Source organism: Gossypium hirsutum, chromosome A09 (assembly GCF_007990345.1).
Source record: "Gossypium hirsutum isolate 1008001.06 chromosome A09, Gossypium_hirsutum_v2.1, whole genome shotgun sequence".
Lineage (NCBI taxonomy): Eukaryota > Viridiplantae > Streptophyta > Magnoliopsida > Malvales > Malvaceae > Gossypium > Gossypium hirsutum.
In genome coordinates this window covers 80,186,628-80,202,847 of record NC_053432.1, presented here as the reverse complement: position 1 = coordinate 80,202,847, position 16,220 = coordinate 80,186,628, and the positions used below count along the sequence as shown (strand labels likewise).

The 16,220-nt window shown below is 31.7% G+C and overlaps 2 protein-coding genes and 1 pseudogene across 4 annotated transcripts; 1 reads left to right on the top strand and 2 right to left on the bottom strand.

Annotated features, from left to right (window-relative positions):
• The first annotated feature begins 2,636 nt into the window (after nt 1–2,636).
• Nucleotides 2,637–3,847, top strand: LOC121206263 (AT-hook motif nuclear-localized protein 23-like; annotated as a pseudogene).
• A 3,624-nt stretch (nt 3,848–7,471) lies between these two features.
• Nucleotides 7,472–11,135, bottom strand: LOC107896547 (beta-amyrin 11-oxidase). Of its 3 annotated transcripts, none has more exons than XM_016821742.2 (8): nt 10,697–10,930; nt 9,328–9,459; nt 8,507–9,242; nt 8,335–8,424; nt 8,181–8,259; nt 7,961–8,067; nt 7,758–7,879; nt 7,472–7,672 (listed from the first exon to the last, which is right to left on the bottom strand). In XM_016821742.2, exons 1-8 carry the CDS (start codon nt 10,777–10,779, stop codon nt 7,579–7,581), a joined length of 1,443 nt encoding a protein of 480 aa, XP_016677231.2. In that variant the 5' UTR covers nt 10,780–10,930; the 3' UTR covers nt 7,472–7,578. The 3 variants fall into 3 exon arrangements, with proteins under 3 accessions (XP_016677231.2, XP_040933010.1, XP_040933011.1); XM_041077076.1 differs by having other exon boundaries at nt 7,961–8,093; nt 10,697–10,867; XM_041077077.1 differs by lacking the exon at nt 7,472–7,672 and having other exon boundaries at nt 7,752–7,879; nt 7,961–8,059; nt 10,697–11,135.
• A 2,454-nt stretch (nt 11,136–13,589) lies between these two features.
• LOC107895468 (beta-amyrin 11-oxidase-like) lies at nt 13,590–15,712 on the bottom strand. The gene is made up of 6 exons (XM_016820742.2): nt 15,632–15,712; nt 14,998–15,087; nt 14,844–14,922; nt 14,605–14,711; nt 14,371–14,492; nt 13,590–14,117 (listed from the first exon to the last, which is right to left on the bottom strand). Exons 2-6 carry the CDS (start codon nt 15,067–15,069, stop codon nt 14,021–14,023), a joined length of 477 nt encoding a protein of 158 aa, XP_016676231.2. The 5' UTR covers nt 15,070–15,087; nt 15,632–15,712; the 3' UTR covers nt 13,590–14,020.
• Between the last annotated feature and the right edge of the window lie 508 nt (nt 15,713–16,220).

Here is a 16,220-nt window from a genome sequence, read left to right as displayed (position 1 = left end):
AAGACTCCTGAGGAAGTATGGTCTGGTTCTCCTGCTGATTACTCTGGTTTAAGAGTGTTTGGCTGCCCTGCGTATGCTCATGTAAATGAGGGAAAACTCAAACCGAGGGCGAAGAAATGCATATTTCTTGGATACGGCCAAGGGGTGAAAGGATACAGGTTGTGGTGTCCTGATCCGGTTTCGTCCAAGTTCATCATCAGCAGAGATGTGACTTTTGATGAGTCATCCATGCTTCGATCCACCACAAATTCCCGGGAAAAGGAGGAGTCAGATAGAATGGGAGATCACGGTGTTGAGAAGCAGGTGGAGTGTCAGGTGGACGCTCCAATTCCTACGGAAGGTACTTCAGTCCAGGATGATCAAGTTGAGGTGCAAGATTCCGATGAAGATGAGTCACCTCAAGAAAAACCATATAGCATTGCCACTGGAAGAACGAAGAGACAAATCAAACCAAATCCGCGTTACGCTAATCTGGTGTCTTTCGCGCTCAGTGTGGCGGAGTCCATTGGTATAGAACCTTCCAGTTATAATGAGGCTGTCACGTGTGATGAGTCGGCACAGTGGGCAATTGCTATGAGTGAGGAGATAGAATCTCTTCACAAGAACCATACTTGGGAGTTGGTTAAGCCGCCAAGTAACCAGAAGATAGTTGGTTGCAAATGGGTCTTCAAGAAAAAGGAAGGCATCCTAGGGGTTGAAGCAACTAGATTCAAGGCACGATTGGTTGCTAAAGGCTTCACTCAGAAAGAGGGGATTGACTACAATGAAGTTTTCTCCCCAGTCGTAAAGCATTCTTCCATTCGTGTATTACTTGCCATGGTGGCCAAGTCTGATCTAGAACTTGAGCAGCTTGACGTAAAAACGGCGTTCTTGCATGGTGAGCTCGAGGAAACAATCTACATGCGTCAACCAGAGGGTTTTACAGTTCCTGGTAAAGAAGACCATGTCTGTCTATTAAAGAAGTCTTTATATGGATTGAAACAATCCCCAAGGCAGTGGTACAAGCGGTTTGATAGCTTCATGATTCAGCATGGTTACACAAGATGTGACTATGATGCTTGTGTCTATCATCGGAAGCTCTCAGATGGTTCGCACATTTATTTGTTGCTGTATGTTGATGACATGTTAATTGCTTCCAAAAACATGTCGGAAATCAACAAGTTAAAGTCGCAGTTGAGTGGTGAGTTCGAGATGAAGGATCTGGGTGCTGCCAAGAAAATTTTGGGCATGGATATTCACAGAGATCGCAAGGCGGGCAAGCTTCGTGTGTCGCAGAAGAACTACATTGAAAAGGTTCTTCAACGCTTCGGCATGGATAAAGCGAAAACTGTGAGTACTCCGTTGGCACCACATTTCAAACTCTCTGCAGAGTTGTCACCACAATCTGATGAAGAAAAGCAGCAAATGTCTCACATTCCATACTCGAGTGCAGTTGGAAGCGTGATGTATGCAATGGTTTGCACTCGTCCAGACATTTCACATGCAGTTAGTGTGGTCAGCAGATACATGAGTTGTCCTGGCAAGGAACACTGGCAGGCCGTGAAATGGATTCTCAGGTACTTGAGAGGTTCTGCAGATTTATGCTTGGTATATGATCAGAGTGACTGCACTAGCAGTGTCACGGGCTATGTGGACTCTGATTATGCTGGAGATCTGGACAAAAGAAGATCTCTGACGGGTTATGTTTTCACTTATTCTGGAGGAGCCATTAGTTGGAAAGCTGTGTTACAGTCTACCGTAGCCTTATCTACGACTGAGGCGGAATATATGGCGTTAGCAGAAGCAGTGAAAGAAGCATTGTGGATGAAAGGTCTAGTAAGCAGTTTGGGTTTACAACAGGATTTCACTGTTGTATTTTGCGATAGCCAGAGTGCCATACATCTGACTAAAAATCAGATGTTTCATGAACGGACCAAACACATTGATGTCAGATATCATTTTGTTCGGGAACATGTTACGCAAGGTGACATTGTTATCAGCAAGGTTGCTACCGAGAAGAATCCTGCAGATATGTTAACTAAGGTGATCCCTGCATATAAGTTCAAGCATTGCTTGGACTTGATAGGTATTCGGGATTGATTAGCGCCAGAGAGGCGTTTGGAAGAGGTGATCCAGTTCGAGGAATTCACTATGATGTTCAGCTTGGTAAATTTCAAGCCAAGGTGGAGATTTGTTAAGAAATGGCTTAAAATTGGTAGTGGATTGTTGTTGTTGGTAGTGGGTTGTTGGTGGTAGTGGATTAGTGGATGGTTGTTGGTGTCCATTTTCAACCACAAATCTTTGCCAAAGTTTTGGACAATTATGTCCTTGAACTCTCTTATAAATAGAGAGGTTCATTAGCCATATTTATCATCCCAAACCAAGAGAGAGCAAAGCTTGTTCTTTGAAAGCTAGGATTTTAGCTTTCGGGTTTTCTATAGGGGTTGAGAGTTGTGAGGTTCTCGGGTTGTGTCTTGAGTGTAAAACACTTGTAATCTTCATCTTGTTATAGTGAAATTTCTTTTCGCCTCTGCCCGTGGACGTAGGCATTAAAGCCGAACCACGTAAATCCTTGTGTTCACTTTATTTTTCGTTCCGGTCAATTTACTTGTAGTCATATCGGAGTTCTCGAAACGATCCTTTCCGCAACAAAAACCTTTCTCTCCTCATTTCTTCGAGCCCCCAAACAAGCCCTTCCCTTTAATCTAACTCTTGATTTATTATATATAATTTCTTTAAGAAAAAAACTATTTTAATCCATTATTTTCCCTTTTTTACGGCTGTCCTTTGTTGCTTTCGCATGGCGGGTCTTGATTTAGGCACTGCTGCTTCTCGCTACGTTCAACATCTTCAAAGACCCGACCTTCACCTCCATCACCAACCTGAACCTGAAGATCACGAAGTTTCAAACAATCGTCACGGCCAAGATGATGTTTCCCACCAAGCTCTGGATTTAGTCAACGGTTCCCACTGAGCTTGTTATAGCCCGTAGGCTCAGGGGTCATCCACCAGGTTCTAAAAACAAGCCCAAACCTCCGGTCATCGTCACTAGGGAGAGTGCAAACACGCTCGGGGCTCACTTACTGGAAGTTGGGAGCGGCTGCGATGTGTTCGACTGTGTTGCCAACTACGCTCGGAGAAGGCAAAGGGGAGCGTGTATACTGAGCGGGAGTGGTACGGTGACCAACGTCAGCATTAGGCAACCAGCTACCGCTGGAGCTGTTGTTACCCTTCATGGCAGATTCGAAATATTATCACTTTCGGGTTCGTTTTTGCCGCCGCCAGCTCCTCCAGGCGCCACCAGTTTGACAATCTTTTTGGCCGGCGGGCAAGGTCAGGTTGTTGGGGGAAATGTGGTTGGGGAACTGATGGCGGCTGGACCTGTTATTCTCATAGCATCGTCGTTTTCAAATGTGGCCTATGAGAGACTCCCTTTGGAAGAGGATGATGACCAAATGAAGATGCAAAGCGGCGGCGGCGGCGGCGGAAACAATGGTGGTAACGTGTTTACCGATGACGGTGCTGTCCCAGGTGGGTTGCCTTTCTTCAATTTGCCACCCAATATGCAGCCTAATGTCCACTTACCAGTTGAAGGATGGCAAGGAAACTCCGGTGGTACATAGCTAGGCCTGGGTTAGATTTTAGGTTTTGTTTTTTTTAATCTTTCCTTCTTTATGGGATTTTTGGAATCTATGATTTGTGGAAATGGTTCTACAACTTTGATCCCCATAAGAAATTCATCCAAAATGGCTAAAATTTAAATGTGTGCAAGTTATCCGAATGGCTATTTTATAAACGTAAGCAATGTATATGTAATATGTGTTGATAGTTTTATAAATTGAAGGTGTGGTGACTTATATGTTGTTTAGCCGAATGGTTGTCATGAGAAGAATGTAAGTCGTGTGTGTATTTTCTTATTTAGTTGGAAGTTTATTGAAAGATATATATATATGTGTTAAAGTCGAATGATATTATGACATGAAGTTAAGGTACATGCTATATGCTTATATTCGAATGAGGTTAATGAATTACAGTGGTGATAGTTTGTGTGAAATGTGGTAACATGTGATTAAATATACATGGAATTTGGAAAGTATCCGGGTTAAGACTCGCTGACTACGTAATGTGGCCTAATGGCTCTTGTGAAATGAGACTAGCTATATTGAGATACGAATAAGTTCGAATGAAGTGATACCTTATTAATGTGTTTCCGTGTTGGAAAAATCGAAGGTATGTGAATTGATGTGTATACAACTTTGTGAATTAACTATGATGATATATCCGGGCTTAAAGTCCCGTAGGCTTGGTACTGGTAACTGGATTCGGATTTTTTTTTTAAAAAACTTAGCAGGCTATGGCTAAGTGCCTTGAATTATTTCAAACCGAAGACCATTTGTATATCTTTAAGATAAGGATTTAATTAGTTTCATAAAAATTTACTAATTTGAGTTGTATTCGGCAGGATGTGCAAATACAAGGTATGGATTGCGTTTGGTCATTTATATATATGTGATAAGGAATATGTTTGGTCCTTTATATACGTATACGAAACTTTAATACTTGTCATGATTTGATTATTTGAAATATTAATGTGAATATGAACTAAAGAACTAAGCTCCTAAATACATATATACAATTATGTATGTGCACGAAATGAGTGCATATGATTAAGTGGTTAGAGGTATTGAAAGATTGAATTGGTAATTGGTAACTATGGAAACGGTAAGTGTACAAAGGTTAAGTATATGGTAAGTGATACTTACTTGTTATGTGAACTCGATTTCGTTTGTATTACAAATGTACTTGGGGAATCACTTATGATATGGTTATAAGTTATATTCAACGAGTATCGACTCTATCAAATTGTTTATGTAAGATGAAAACATGAATATGTGCTTCCAAATATGGAAACCGAATGTGATTATAGTGTTATGTTTTAGTTCGATTGATTAAACTAAAAGTAGCATTGATGTTTTTAAATGCGAAAGGGTATATACTCTTAAATTTGGATGAAATAGATGAATTACATGTGCATACATAGGGTTTAATCTATTTGACCAAATGGTGATATATCTTGACATTTCAAAACGTGATTTGTGTAAGGCCTAATCTTAAGCGACTTAGTAATAAATCAACAATTACGGATGATCAGCACATTAAGTTGGCCATGTATGTATTATATACTTGTGTAGGCTTATTAAGCCCATCGAGACTTCACTTGGATTTTGTGTAAGTTATAAATGTATTTAATCCAGCAAAGTTAATTGTTTTACTTAAGACTTACTAAGCCTTGAAAGCTTACTCTGTTGTTACGTTTCTCTATTTTATAGATTATCAAATTTGGCCTTTGCTCAGGGATCGTCAACAACTCGTCACACTATCACTATCCACTGTTTGGTACTGCTATGTTTTGGATTATTTTATGGCATGTATAGAATAAACTAGTAGCGGAATAATATTCTGGTTAATGTATATAAGCCATGCGAAAATGGCATCTTTCGAATGTGTACTTATAGAAGTTTAATTTTATCCCTGATTGTATTTAGCATTTATCTAAATAAATGATCTTTATTTCAAGAAAAAGTTAAAAATTTTACTGTTCTGACATGAGTTACAAGTCTGGTAATACCTCTTTCCTATTCTGACAACGGTTACGGGATAGGGGTGTTACATTTCTCCTATTTATTATCTCATTCACTTACACAATATATATATATCTTTTTCCTATTACATCAACATTGTACTTTAAAAATGGCTTTCCAAATTAAATCTTGTAGGAGTTTGGTAGCATATCATTGTGTTTTTCTTGTATTACTTTTAGGAAATTGCATTACATGGGGTTAAATTTTTATTTATGGGAAATGAAATTCGAAATTGGAGAGACAAATAAAACGAATTTTATCTTCATCTATTGCGTATGTATATATAATTTAAATAGAGATAGAATAGAAATATAGAGTTTTGCATCTTTCTATATCTCTCAAAAATCCTATTTTTACTAATAATCCTTTTTCTTGGATCAGATTCTAATAAATTGAATATTTCGACAACTTATAATAAACTCTTTCTTTATTAAATTCAAAAATTCAAATTAGAAGACAAGAACAATAGAATAATAAAAAAAGTAAAAATAAAGTAAGATAATAAAGAAAGTGGATTATCTTATCATACACCTATTTTATTTAATTTAGAAAGATGGACAAGTCCTTTTACTTAATTCTACTAGTCATATACTATGCATACAATTGTAGATTTAGTGCATATTATCCAATTTGATTATTCTAAGTCACTATACTTTTCGGATTTTAAAATTTCGATCTTAATGCAAATGAGAGCTGTTAGTCTATTGATTGGATTTTTAGTGAGTAATACAATAGTATTTGTTTACTTAGATTTTGTCTATTATAGAGAGATGGCTGTTATACACCTATAACAACACTATTATAGAAAGTTATCCGTTGTAAACTTAACATAAAATTCATATAATGAATTTCCACCAAATAAAGAAATTGGGAATTAGGTTCATAAAAGAAAGAAAATGAGAATCAAATCAACAAATTTTAAAAGATGTATGGCAGGTGCATACGTTATTGCTTTTATGTATCTTTTATTTACATTCTGTCACACGATTAATATAAAGTTCATAAATCTAACAAGTTCAATTAACCAATATGAGTTATTTAAATTAAATAATTTATCACGAGTAATTAAATTTAAGTAATCTAAGTTTATGATATTCTAAATTTATAGTAGAATATTTAATTAATGAGCTTAATAGTTTTATTGAATTAATATATTTAATTTCACTCATTGAAGATCATTTTCATTTAATAAAATATGATTAATAGATTTTTTATATGAAATTTAATCATTTTATTGAAATAATATTTTAATTAAAATCATTTTCATTTAATAAATGATAATTAATGGGGTTACTTATATGAAATAGCTATAATTTCATTTAAAAATTTAGACAATATTTTGTTATAAAGAACTAATTTAATAAAGAATGTACTCCTTAACTATGGATATTGTTGTTATAAGTGAAAATCTATTATAGAGAATTAAAATAAAACACAAAAAAATCGGTTCTCCAAAAGACTTGACTATTATAGTGAAATATTGTTATAGTTGGTGGCTGTTATAGAAGAGAAAGGATTGTATGAAACAAAGATATTGCCTCTTTCCAATAGTTTTATGCAACATCATTAATTTTATCTTGAATTTCAGGATTTTAATTTGGATTGATGAAAATACTGATGTAGCATAAAATTATTGAAAAAGGGATACAGATGACATGACGTCACTATTTCATACAATCTTTTCTCATTAAAGAGAGGGTTGACTGCATGTGAAATAATAAGTTGACATGGCTTTACAGTTTACACATGATAATATGTTTACCAAATCAAATTTTGGAAATAAGAAAACTTAAAAAATTTAACAATAATCCTTTGAGTAAGACCAAAATTTTAAAATTGGCACCTAGAAGGGAACACATGTTTGTCTTTTTTATTGCATAGACTGTGTTAGCTACACTAAAACTGGAAATTAGAAGCTGGGAACCTTTTTATTATGAACTAAAGTAGTAAAGCATAATCAACGGATCTTAATGATTTTGGCAGGACAGTTATCGACTGGATCTGGTGAAGGGAAATAATTAACAGGACCTCCTGGATTAAGTTGTACAAGCCTGCATATTATGAAAGTAAAAGATTTTAACTTACACAATGACCTAAAATGTACATTACTAAAAAGAAATATTAAGCCAAACTCACTTATAGTTGAGGAGGAAATAATGAAGGAAAATGGTGACTTCAAGTTTGGCCAAATCAGCTCCAGGACAGGTACTACTTCCTGTTGAAAAGGGTAGAAAAGCCCCTGCTTTGGGTATAAAATCCTGGAAACATTTTTAAGAAAAAAAAAAGCATACTTATTACAATGCCATGGTATGAGGTCATTATTTCACCATTTTACTTACATCCCATCTTGAAGGAAGGAACTGGTTTGGGTTGGGATAAATTTCAGGGTCCATATGAACTGCACTTGTCCATACCAACACTTTCCAGCCTTGTGGTATCTGGTAGCCTTTAAAAAATATATTAAAAGCAACTCTAAAACTGGTTGTGAGACAGGAGAAGGCAGGAAAATAAGTAATTAAACACGTAGAGTGGATATGGTGAAATTATAGAGAAACTAACCATTGAGATAAGTTACATTTTTTGCTTCTCGAAAGATTGAAAAATTATTGGTGCGTATTCGTAGTGTCTCATTAATCACCTAAAAAGTTATACAACAATGATTTCATATTTGCAAGTGGAAATGATTGATGAACATATAAATCTTAATTCTAACCTTGGATAGATATTTCATTTGTTTAATTTCGGTGAAGGTTAAACCTTTCTGGGAAGAAGGTCTTCTTTTCACGATTTCCTCCTGCTCTTCCTGAAAAATTGGAATTTGAAATCCAATAAAAAAGTTAAAACAGATGAGTTGTTTTGGGTAAAAGACCAAAATCCCATTTCACCTTGGCCTTATGCAACAGATGGGGATGATTATGGAGATAGATGGTGGCCCATATAGCCGTTCGAGATGTAGTTTCACGACCCGCAATGAAGAGCCCGATTAATAAAACAACAAGGTGTTCATGGCTCATAGGTCTACTATCCTCATAATCAGCTTTCTCCAAAAAGTCGATTATGCCTGTGTTTGGGTCGGGGTCATTACATCTCCTCTCTCTCCTTTCACCCAATACACCTCGAATCTTATTCACCAGCACCTTCCTTGCCTGGACTGCTCTATGGTATGCAAAACCAGGGATGTTAATGGGAGTGGTATGTAATCCATAGTATACTTTTCTATAATACTCCTCCATGGATGCAATTTGATTATCGTCAGTTCCAGAGCCAAGAAAGATGGCTATAATGAGTTTGAACACAAACTTATTCACCTCAGGAACGAAAAGGATCGGTTCCTTCATCTTACTCCATTCTTCCAGTGTGTTGATAACGATTTTCTCAATGGTCCCTAAATGCGATGAAGGGGGTTGGTGTTGATTGAGAACCGTTGTCACTAGCCTGTGAAGTCGCCTGTGACTAGACATGTAGTCGAATGGCACATCACCCTGAATCAGATTTGAAACAGGGTAGCCCCATTGAAAGTTATTGTCATCTGTCAACACTTTCTTACATAACTCCGCACTGCAAACTAAGATGCTTGCCTTCCCAAACAAATGGGTCTTGTAAATCCCTGTTTTACCGTACCTGGATTTGCTTCCATGTTAGTTCTTTTTCCTTTAAAGAAGGTTTTTAGTTTGGAGATTAAATTAAAGCAGGGTTGGCAAGAGACCTTTTCTTCAAATTGTTGATGAAAGATTCTGGGTTTTGGGATTTGTAAGCTCTTATGAAAGACCACGTATTCCCAATCAATGGCCATCCCATATCACCTGGAGGGAGGGACTTAAGCTGCTGCTGCCCTAATCTGTTCACATTTTATCATTCATTAAATTTTCTAGTGAAAGGTTAATTATCACTTATAAATTCTAATGGTCCTTTTCGATGTGCAATAATTTTAGTTCTGATGACATGAGAAGCTGTCATGGTTGGGTTGGGTTGGGTTCAGGTAAGATATATAAGATGTTTAAATCAATTTTTTTAAATTTTGATTCGATATGCTCTAAAAAATGAGTTTACATTAAAATATTATTAAAAAATTATTTAAAAACTATATTAACATTACATTAAATAATAATATATATTAAAATATTTTAATTGTTGTTTCAATGTTTCAATATTATATTGATCATATCTTCCCGTCAGATACATATTTCAAATTTAAGTCCAGATGTATTTTAAATATGTTTCATGTAATATTTGAATGTGCATAAAGTGACGTCTAAACTAACAAAAAGAATTGATTAATACAATATTAATATTTTAAACATTTAATTCAAATATTTTAAGATATTTTAAAGATTTGAATTAGACTTTTGTCCTTAATGTTAAAGTAAGTACAACCCAGATCTTTTCAATCAATAAGAAGAGATGATAGTTTGAACGCTTTCTCAATTGGGGTGTCCGTCTAGAAAAAAATTAGTTACTTGCGATATAGTATGAAATGGTTGAGTTAAACCAAAAAAACTATTTGAATCAACTGTTAAAACAATCGAGTTAAATTTGGTCTTTAACATTTTAAAAAAAGTCAAATTTGACCATTAACTTTTTGAAACAGAGTCAAATTGATTTTTTAACAAAAATACTAACTAAAATGCTAAACATTTAAAAATATGGCAGTCCACATGTACCTCATGCTAATTTTTTGAATTTTGAATTTTTAATATTGTTATAATTTTAAATTATTTATTGACGTGACATATAAAACAAATAATATCGTGTTAGCATAAAGTACACGTAGACCACCACACGGGTTTTCACACCAATGTCGTTAAAAATTAATATTTTAATCAGCATTTCTGTTAAAGAAAAATAATTTGACTCTTTTTGAAAGGTTAATGTTAAATTTAGCTAAAAAAATAAAAGCTAATTTGACAAAAAAATGAAAATATTAAGAACTAAATTTATCATCATGTCAAAAAATATATTGAAAAGAATCCCTAAAATAGCTTGTTTAAGTTTAATTAAATTAGAAAGATGAATTATAGGAATAAAAAAAATCGAAACAAAAAATAACTGGAAACCAAAACTATGGAAGGATTTACCTCTCATAAGCTTTCTTAAGGAATCCAAATGAAACAACAAATGTTACCACAATTATAGCAATACTCCACAAATCTAACTCCATTTCTTCACTTCTCTGTGTTTTGGGTTTTCAAGTATAGGAGCTCTGATTTATAGTACAAAACTCATAATTAAGTGCACCCATAAATATTAAAATTATATATCTAACTTTGATATATATAATTTTTTTATTTTTTACAATTATATGTATAAAAATAGATATTTAAAAATATAAAAATGTTATATTAATTATTTAGTGGTCATAATATTTAAATTTAATTAAAAACCTATATTTATTAATTAATAAGTGGTATTCTTCAAAAGGTTGAATTTTAAGGATTTAAAGAGGAAATTTAGAGTTTAGGGTTGTAAGGATGGGGTCGTAATTATTATTGACTTTGGACTTGGTGTTTTTTGGTTGGATGATTCCCCAATTTGCCTAATGTTTTTAATCTGTTTTCGACTTATCAGCCCTCATAATTAACGCGTTAGGCATTAGTGATTAATTGAAGCCGACTGATCATACCAAAGCCTGCCAAACCTGCTTCTTATCCTTTTTACATTTTTTTCCAAAATTATTTTAAATTAAAAATCTATATAAACAGTATTTTAAGCATAATACAAATAATTATGTTTTGTATATTAAATTTAAGAAATTTTACATTTTATTTAAATAAAAAAATATTTAATACACATAATCAATTCGTGTATCGCGCGGGATAAACAACTAATATTATATATTACAAGTTCTAAATAAACAAATAATACTCCTCATTTAAAGCGCTTACTTTCACTTTAGATAAATTACTCTTTTACTTCTTGCCTTTTTAAATCATATTAGATAATTTACATTAAACATAATTTAATTATTATGCATATATTATAATTTTAAATTAATCTTATTATTATTTTTATAATTAAAATTCATTTTTTAATTTTAATTTTAATTTTAATTATTCGTCATAAATTAATATTTTTGTTAGTACAAAATTTATAATAAAAAATGAGTATATCTATTTATTATAATAATTTTAATATTTCAAATTCAAAATTTTTCGAATTATTTTAACAATTGATATTTCTATTTATTATAATTTTATTTATATACAGTTAATATATTTATTGATTTTTTTATGTTGACATTAAATTTACACTATTTTTTATTTCTTTTTAAAAATAATTACATTAACAAACACTATTAGCTCGTGTTATATATTATAGGTTCCTAGGTCTACGAATTAGTTTCATAGGTCTGCCAATTAGTATTCAATTTACAACTTTAACTACATTTTTAATTTGCAAATTATATTTAATATTTTTGCTAATTTTTTTAAAAAATTCGTTTTAATTCGTTATATTACCTTTTATTGAACGTTTTGCCAAAAAAATCCATACCGACAAACATTTAATAAAAAAAATTTACCAAAAAACTACAGTGAATTAATTTTAACGTTTTATTATAATATATTTTTACCCCAAAAACAATGAAATATTACCATTGTTTTAGCAAAATATACCATTTTTTTAACTTTCTAAGCTAAATTAATACCGTTAATTTATAAATTATCTTATCTTTATTTTCAAAAAATAAAGTTATTTTAACCAATATTACAAATTATGTGCAAATAATTATTTCATATATAATATTTTTAAATTTTTAAAATTAAAATTTAAAAATATTTACATAACAATTTTTTTTAATTTCAAACAATTTTTTAAAAAACAGTTTAACATACATATCTTAAAACAAATTATTTAAAACAATCTTATTTTTTTCAATTTTTATAAAAGTTTACATAAATGTTTGAAAAGTGGTTAAAACACGTTCCAATTTGTTAATATAATATGTATACAAATTAAATATATTTTTTATTATATTATATTTAAATAAAATTTTCATTGAAGTAAAAATTTGAATTTTTAAAGGAATTTTATAAACTTCATTAAAAAATTTTCAAAATTATTAAATATACTTTAATTTATACACAATCAATTCATGCATTACACAAGATAAAAAACTAGTTTAATTATTAATTTAATTAGGAACACATGGCATATTCATCTTCTTCTTTTTACATTTTAGAAAAAAACAGTTAAATATTAGTTTTGGCCCTTTTAATATGGTTAAATTTGAGATTTAATCTATGTTTTTCTTTTTAATTTCTAACATAATTTGATCCCTATGTTTTTATAATGTTATTAATCAATCTAAATAATTAATATCGTTAACTTTTCAATTAGAGCATCATATGATTATATATAATTTAAATACCCTAAGAGTCTTAGAAATAGTCATGTGGCTTCTTATTTGTTTTGGGTTTGCGTTGCTTTTTTTTATATTATAAGACAATGGTGAAATTTTAATTTAGCCCTAAATTATGTTAAAACTTGAGATCTAATCTATTTACTTTAATTTTTGACATAACTTGATTCTCTATCTTTTTAAGGTCATTAGTTAGTCTAAATAGTTAACTATTTCAGTCAAAACACAAAAAAAAAATTATCATGATAATTTTAAATGAGTGTTTTTAAGAAAAAAACTATAATTAATATTTTTGACTTTATTGTTAGATGACTATTAAGTGAATTTTTTAAAAATTTTAAAATATCACACCAAAAAATTTTAGGAGAAAAGATTAATTGGTTAAACTTCGTAAAAAATTTGGTTACTTGAATATCTCCTTAAAGCCTCAGCACATAAATACTTATTTAATAGATTTATTGCTTTAAATATATTACAAATGTTTGTTTTAGAAATTTTATTAAATTCCTCTACTTCAACTTTAATATAATTTTCAAAAGATTTTTTAATAGTTTTTAAAAACAATTTCTAAAAATTATTCTAAAGTGTAATCAATTCATAGTACACTTATATTACACTAAATTAAAGAAAACTATATCTCTTCTATCTTAATCAGTGATCGAGGTTTCGATCCTCACCCTATATATAGAGTAACTTTAAAATTTGCAAATGTCTACCTACAAAACGCAAAGTTGGAACAAAAAAAAATCTATACTTCTATCATTTTTTTACACCTTGGGTGTCCTCAAGCCACATTAATCCATATGCAATAGAAAGCCTTTTAATAAATGCGCTTCTTCAAGTTGAAACTTGCATTCTTGACCTTAAAATGGGGACTTCAACGATCAACTTTATCGGTCACTTTGTATTCTTCCGTTTATAACTATAAAAAAGAAATAGACACATCTGAATCAAGTTGTCCTTTTTATTACATGGGTTGTCTTGGCTAGGGAACCTTACAACTATAAATTAAAGTAGAAGTTAGTAACAATCCTGAGCATAATCAATGGATTTTAATGATTCTGGCAGGACAGTTGTCAGCTGGATCTGGTGAACAAGGCAAATAATTAACAGGGCCTCCTGGATTAAGTTGTTCAAGCCTGCATATTACAAAACTTGCATTTTAACCTTTTAAATTATAATCATTGTAAAGAAAAAGGTCAAATTTTGGTTTCCTTTTCTTTATATTGTACTTAATTTAGAAATTTAATTTGATATAATTTTGTCCTCCTACGATGCTATCAATTTTGATTATAACATTGAAGTACTAAATTAAAAACTAAATTTCCAAATTGAATACAGTATAGAGATGAAAAGCATAATTTGATAAGAAATTTTTTTAAGTAAACCCACTTATAATTAAGGGTGAAACAATGAAGGAAAATGGAGATCACAAGTTTGGCTAGATCAGCTCCAGGACAAGTACTACTTCCTGCTCCAAAGGGTAGAAAAGCTCCTACCTTGGGTTTAAAACCCTGTAAACATTTAAAACCCAGATTAAAAAAAGAAGAAGCTATTGTTTTGTGTATTCTCGTGTAATTTAAATTTATTGAACAATGGTTAATGGAAAATCCGCATTTTACTTACATCCCATCTTGAAGGAAGGAATTCTTTTGGGTTGGGATAAATTTCAGAGTCCATATGAACTGCACTTTGCCAAACCAACACTTTCCAACCTTTTGGTATGAAGTACCCTTTAAAAACATATTAAAAGCAACTCTTTTAAAAATCTTGTGAGGCAACAAAAAAAATGGGTAAACAATTAAACCTGATAACAAGGCTTTTTTTTTGTTGATAAAATAAGAGTTAATCATAGGGAAACTAACCATTTAGATGAGTATCATTTTTTGCCTCTCGAAATAGTGCAAAAACATTGGTCCGTCTTCGTAATGTTTCGTCAATCACCTAAAATGTTATATAACATTGATTTCATATTTGCAAGTGGGAAGAATTGATGAATATATAAACCTTAATTCTAACCTTAGATAGATATTTCATTTGTTTGATTTCGGAGAGGGTTAAACCTTTCTGGGAAGAAGGCCTTCTTTTCATGATTTTCTCTTGCTCTTCCTGGAATATGTGGAATTTAAAATCCATATAAAGTTGAAAACATGGGTTTATTTCACTAAAAAAACTAAAACCTCGATTCACCTTGGCCTTTTGCAACACATGGGTGTAACACCCCTTACCCGTATCCAACACCGGAATAGGGTACGAGGCATTACCAAAACACATACACTTGTAAACGTATTTAACCGAGTTATAAAATTTCATCAAAATTAAAACTTTCAAAATAATTAACATGTTTCTATAACTTTTCCCAATATATCCTCAAAATATTATAATCATAATAATTAGGGCCTGCGAGACCCGATACATACTCATGCAATTTAATGCTTCATTTCCATTTCATTCAATTCTTTCAATAAAATCAGCATATGAATAATTTAAAGCTCTAATTTCATGCTAAATCATCATATACTTCCAGCACATATTCATATCAACTTTCAACTTCTTTCATAAAATCAAAAACTAATGGATTTAACAAGTGGGCCTAGTTGTAAAAGTCATAAAAATACAAAAATTTCAAGAAATAGTCAAGAATTGAACTTACTTGTAATAAAAATATGAAGAACCAGCTTGAAGAAGCCCTTCCATGGTGTTTTAGCTGATGAGAATTCAGAAAAATGAAGAGAAATCTAGATAATTCCACTTGGGTCCTAACTTTATTAAGCAAATTTTCCAATTTTCCAATTTTGCCCTTAATTCTCCTTACTTTCTTGCTGATTTCATGCCTCTGCCGTCCAGCCCAAATAGACCTTGGGTCTATTTGCCTTTAAAGCCCTCTTCCTTTTATCATTTAAGCTATTTAATCATTTCCCAAAATTTTTCATTTGTTACAATTTAGTCCTTTTTGTTCAATTAATTATCGGAACTTTAAAATTTCTTAACGAAACTTTAATACTAACTTTTTAACACTCCATGAATATTTATAAAAATATTTATGGCTCAGTTTAAAATCCCCGAGGTCTTGATACCTCATTTCGATTCTAATTATTTTAATATTTATTTCTAGTGCACTATTCACTATTTCAAAAATTTTCCTAACTTCATATTTAACTTATACTTACTAAATTAATAATATTTTCTACCCATTTGTCGAATTTAGTGATCTCGAATCACCGTTCCGACACCTCTGAAAA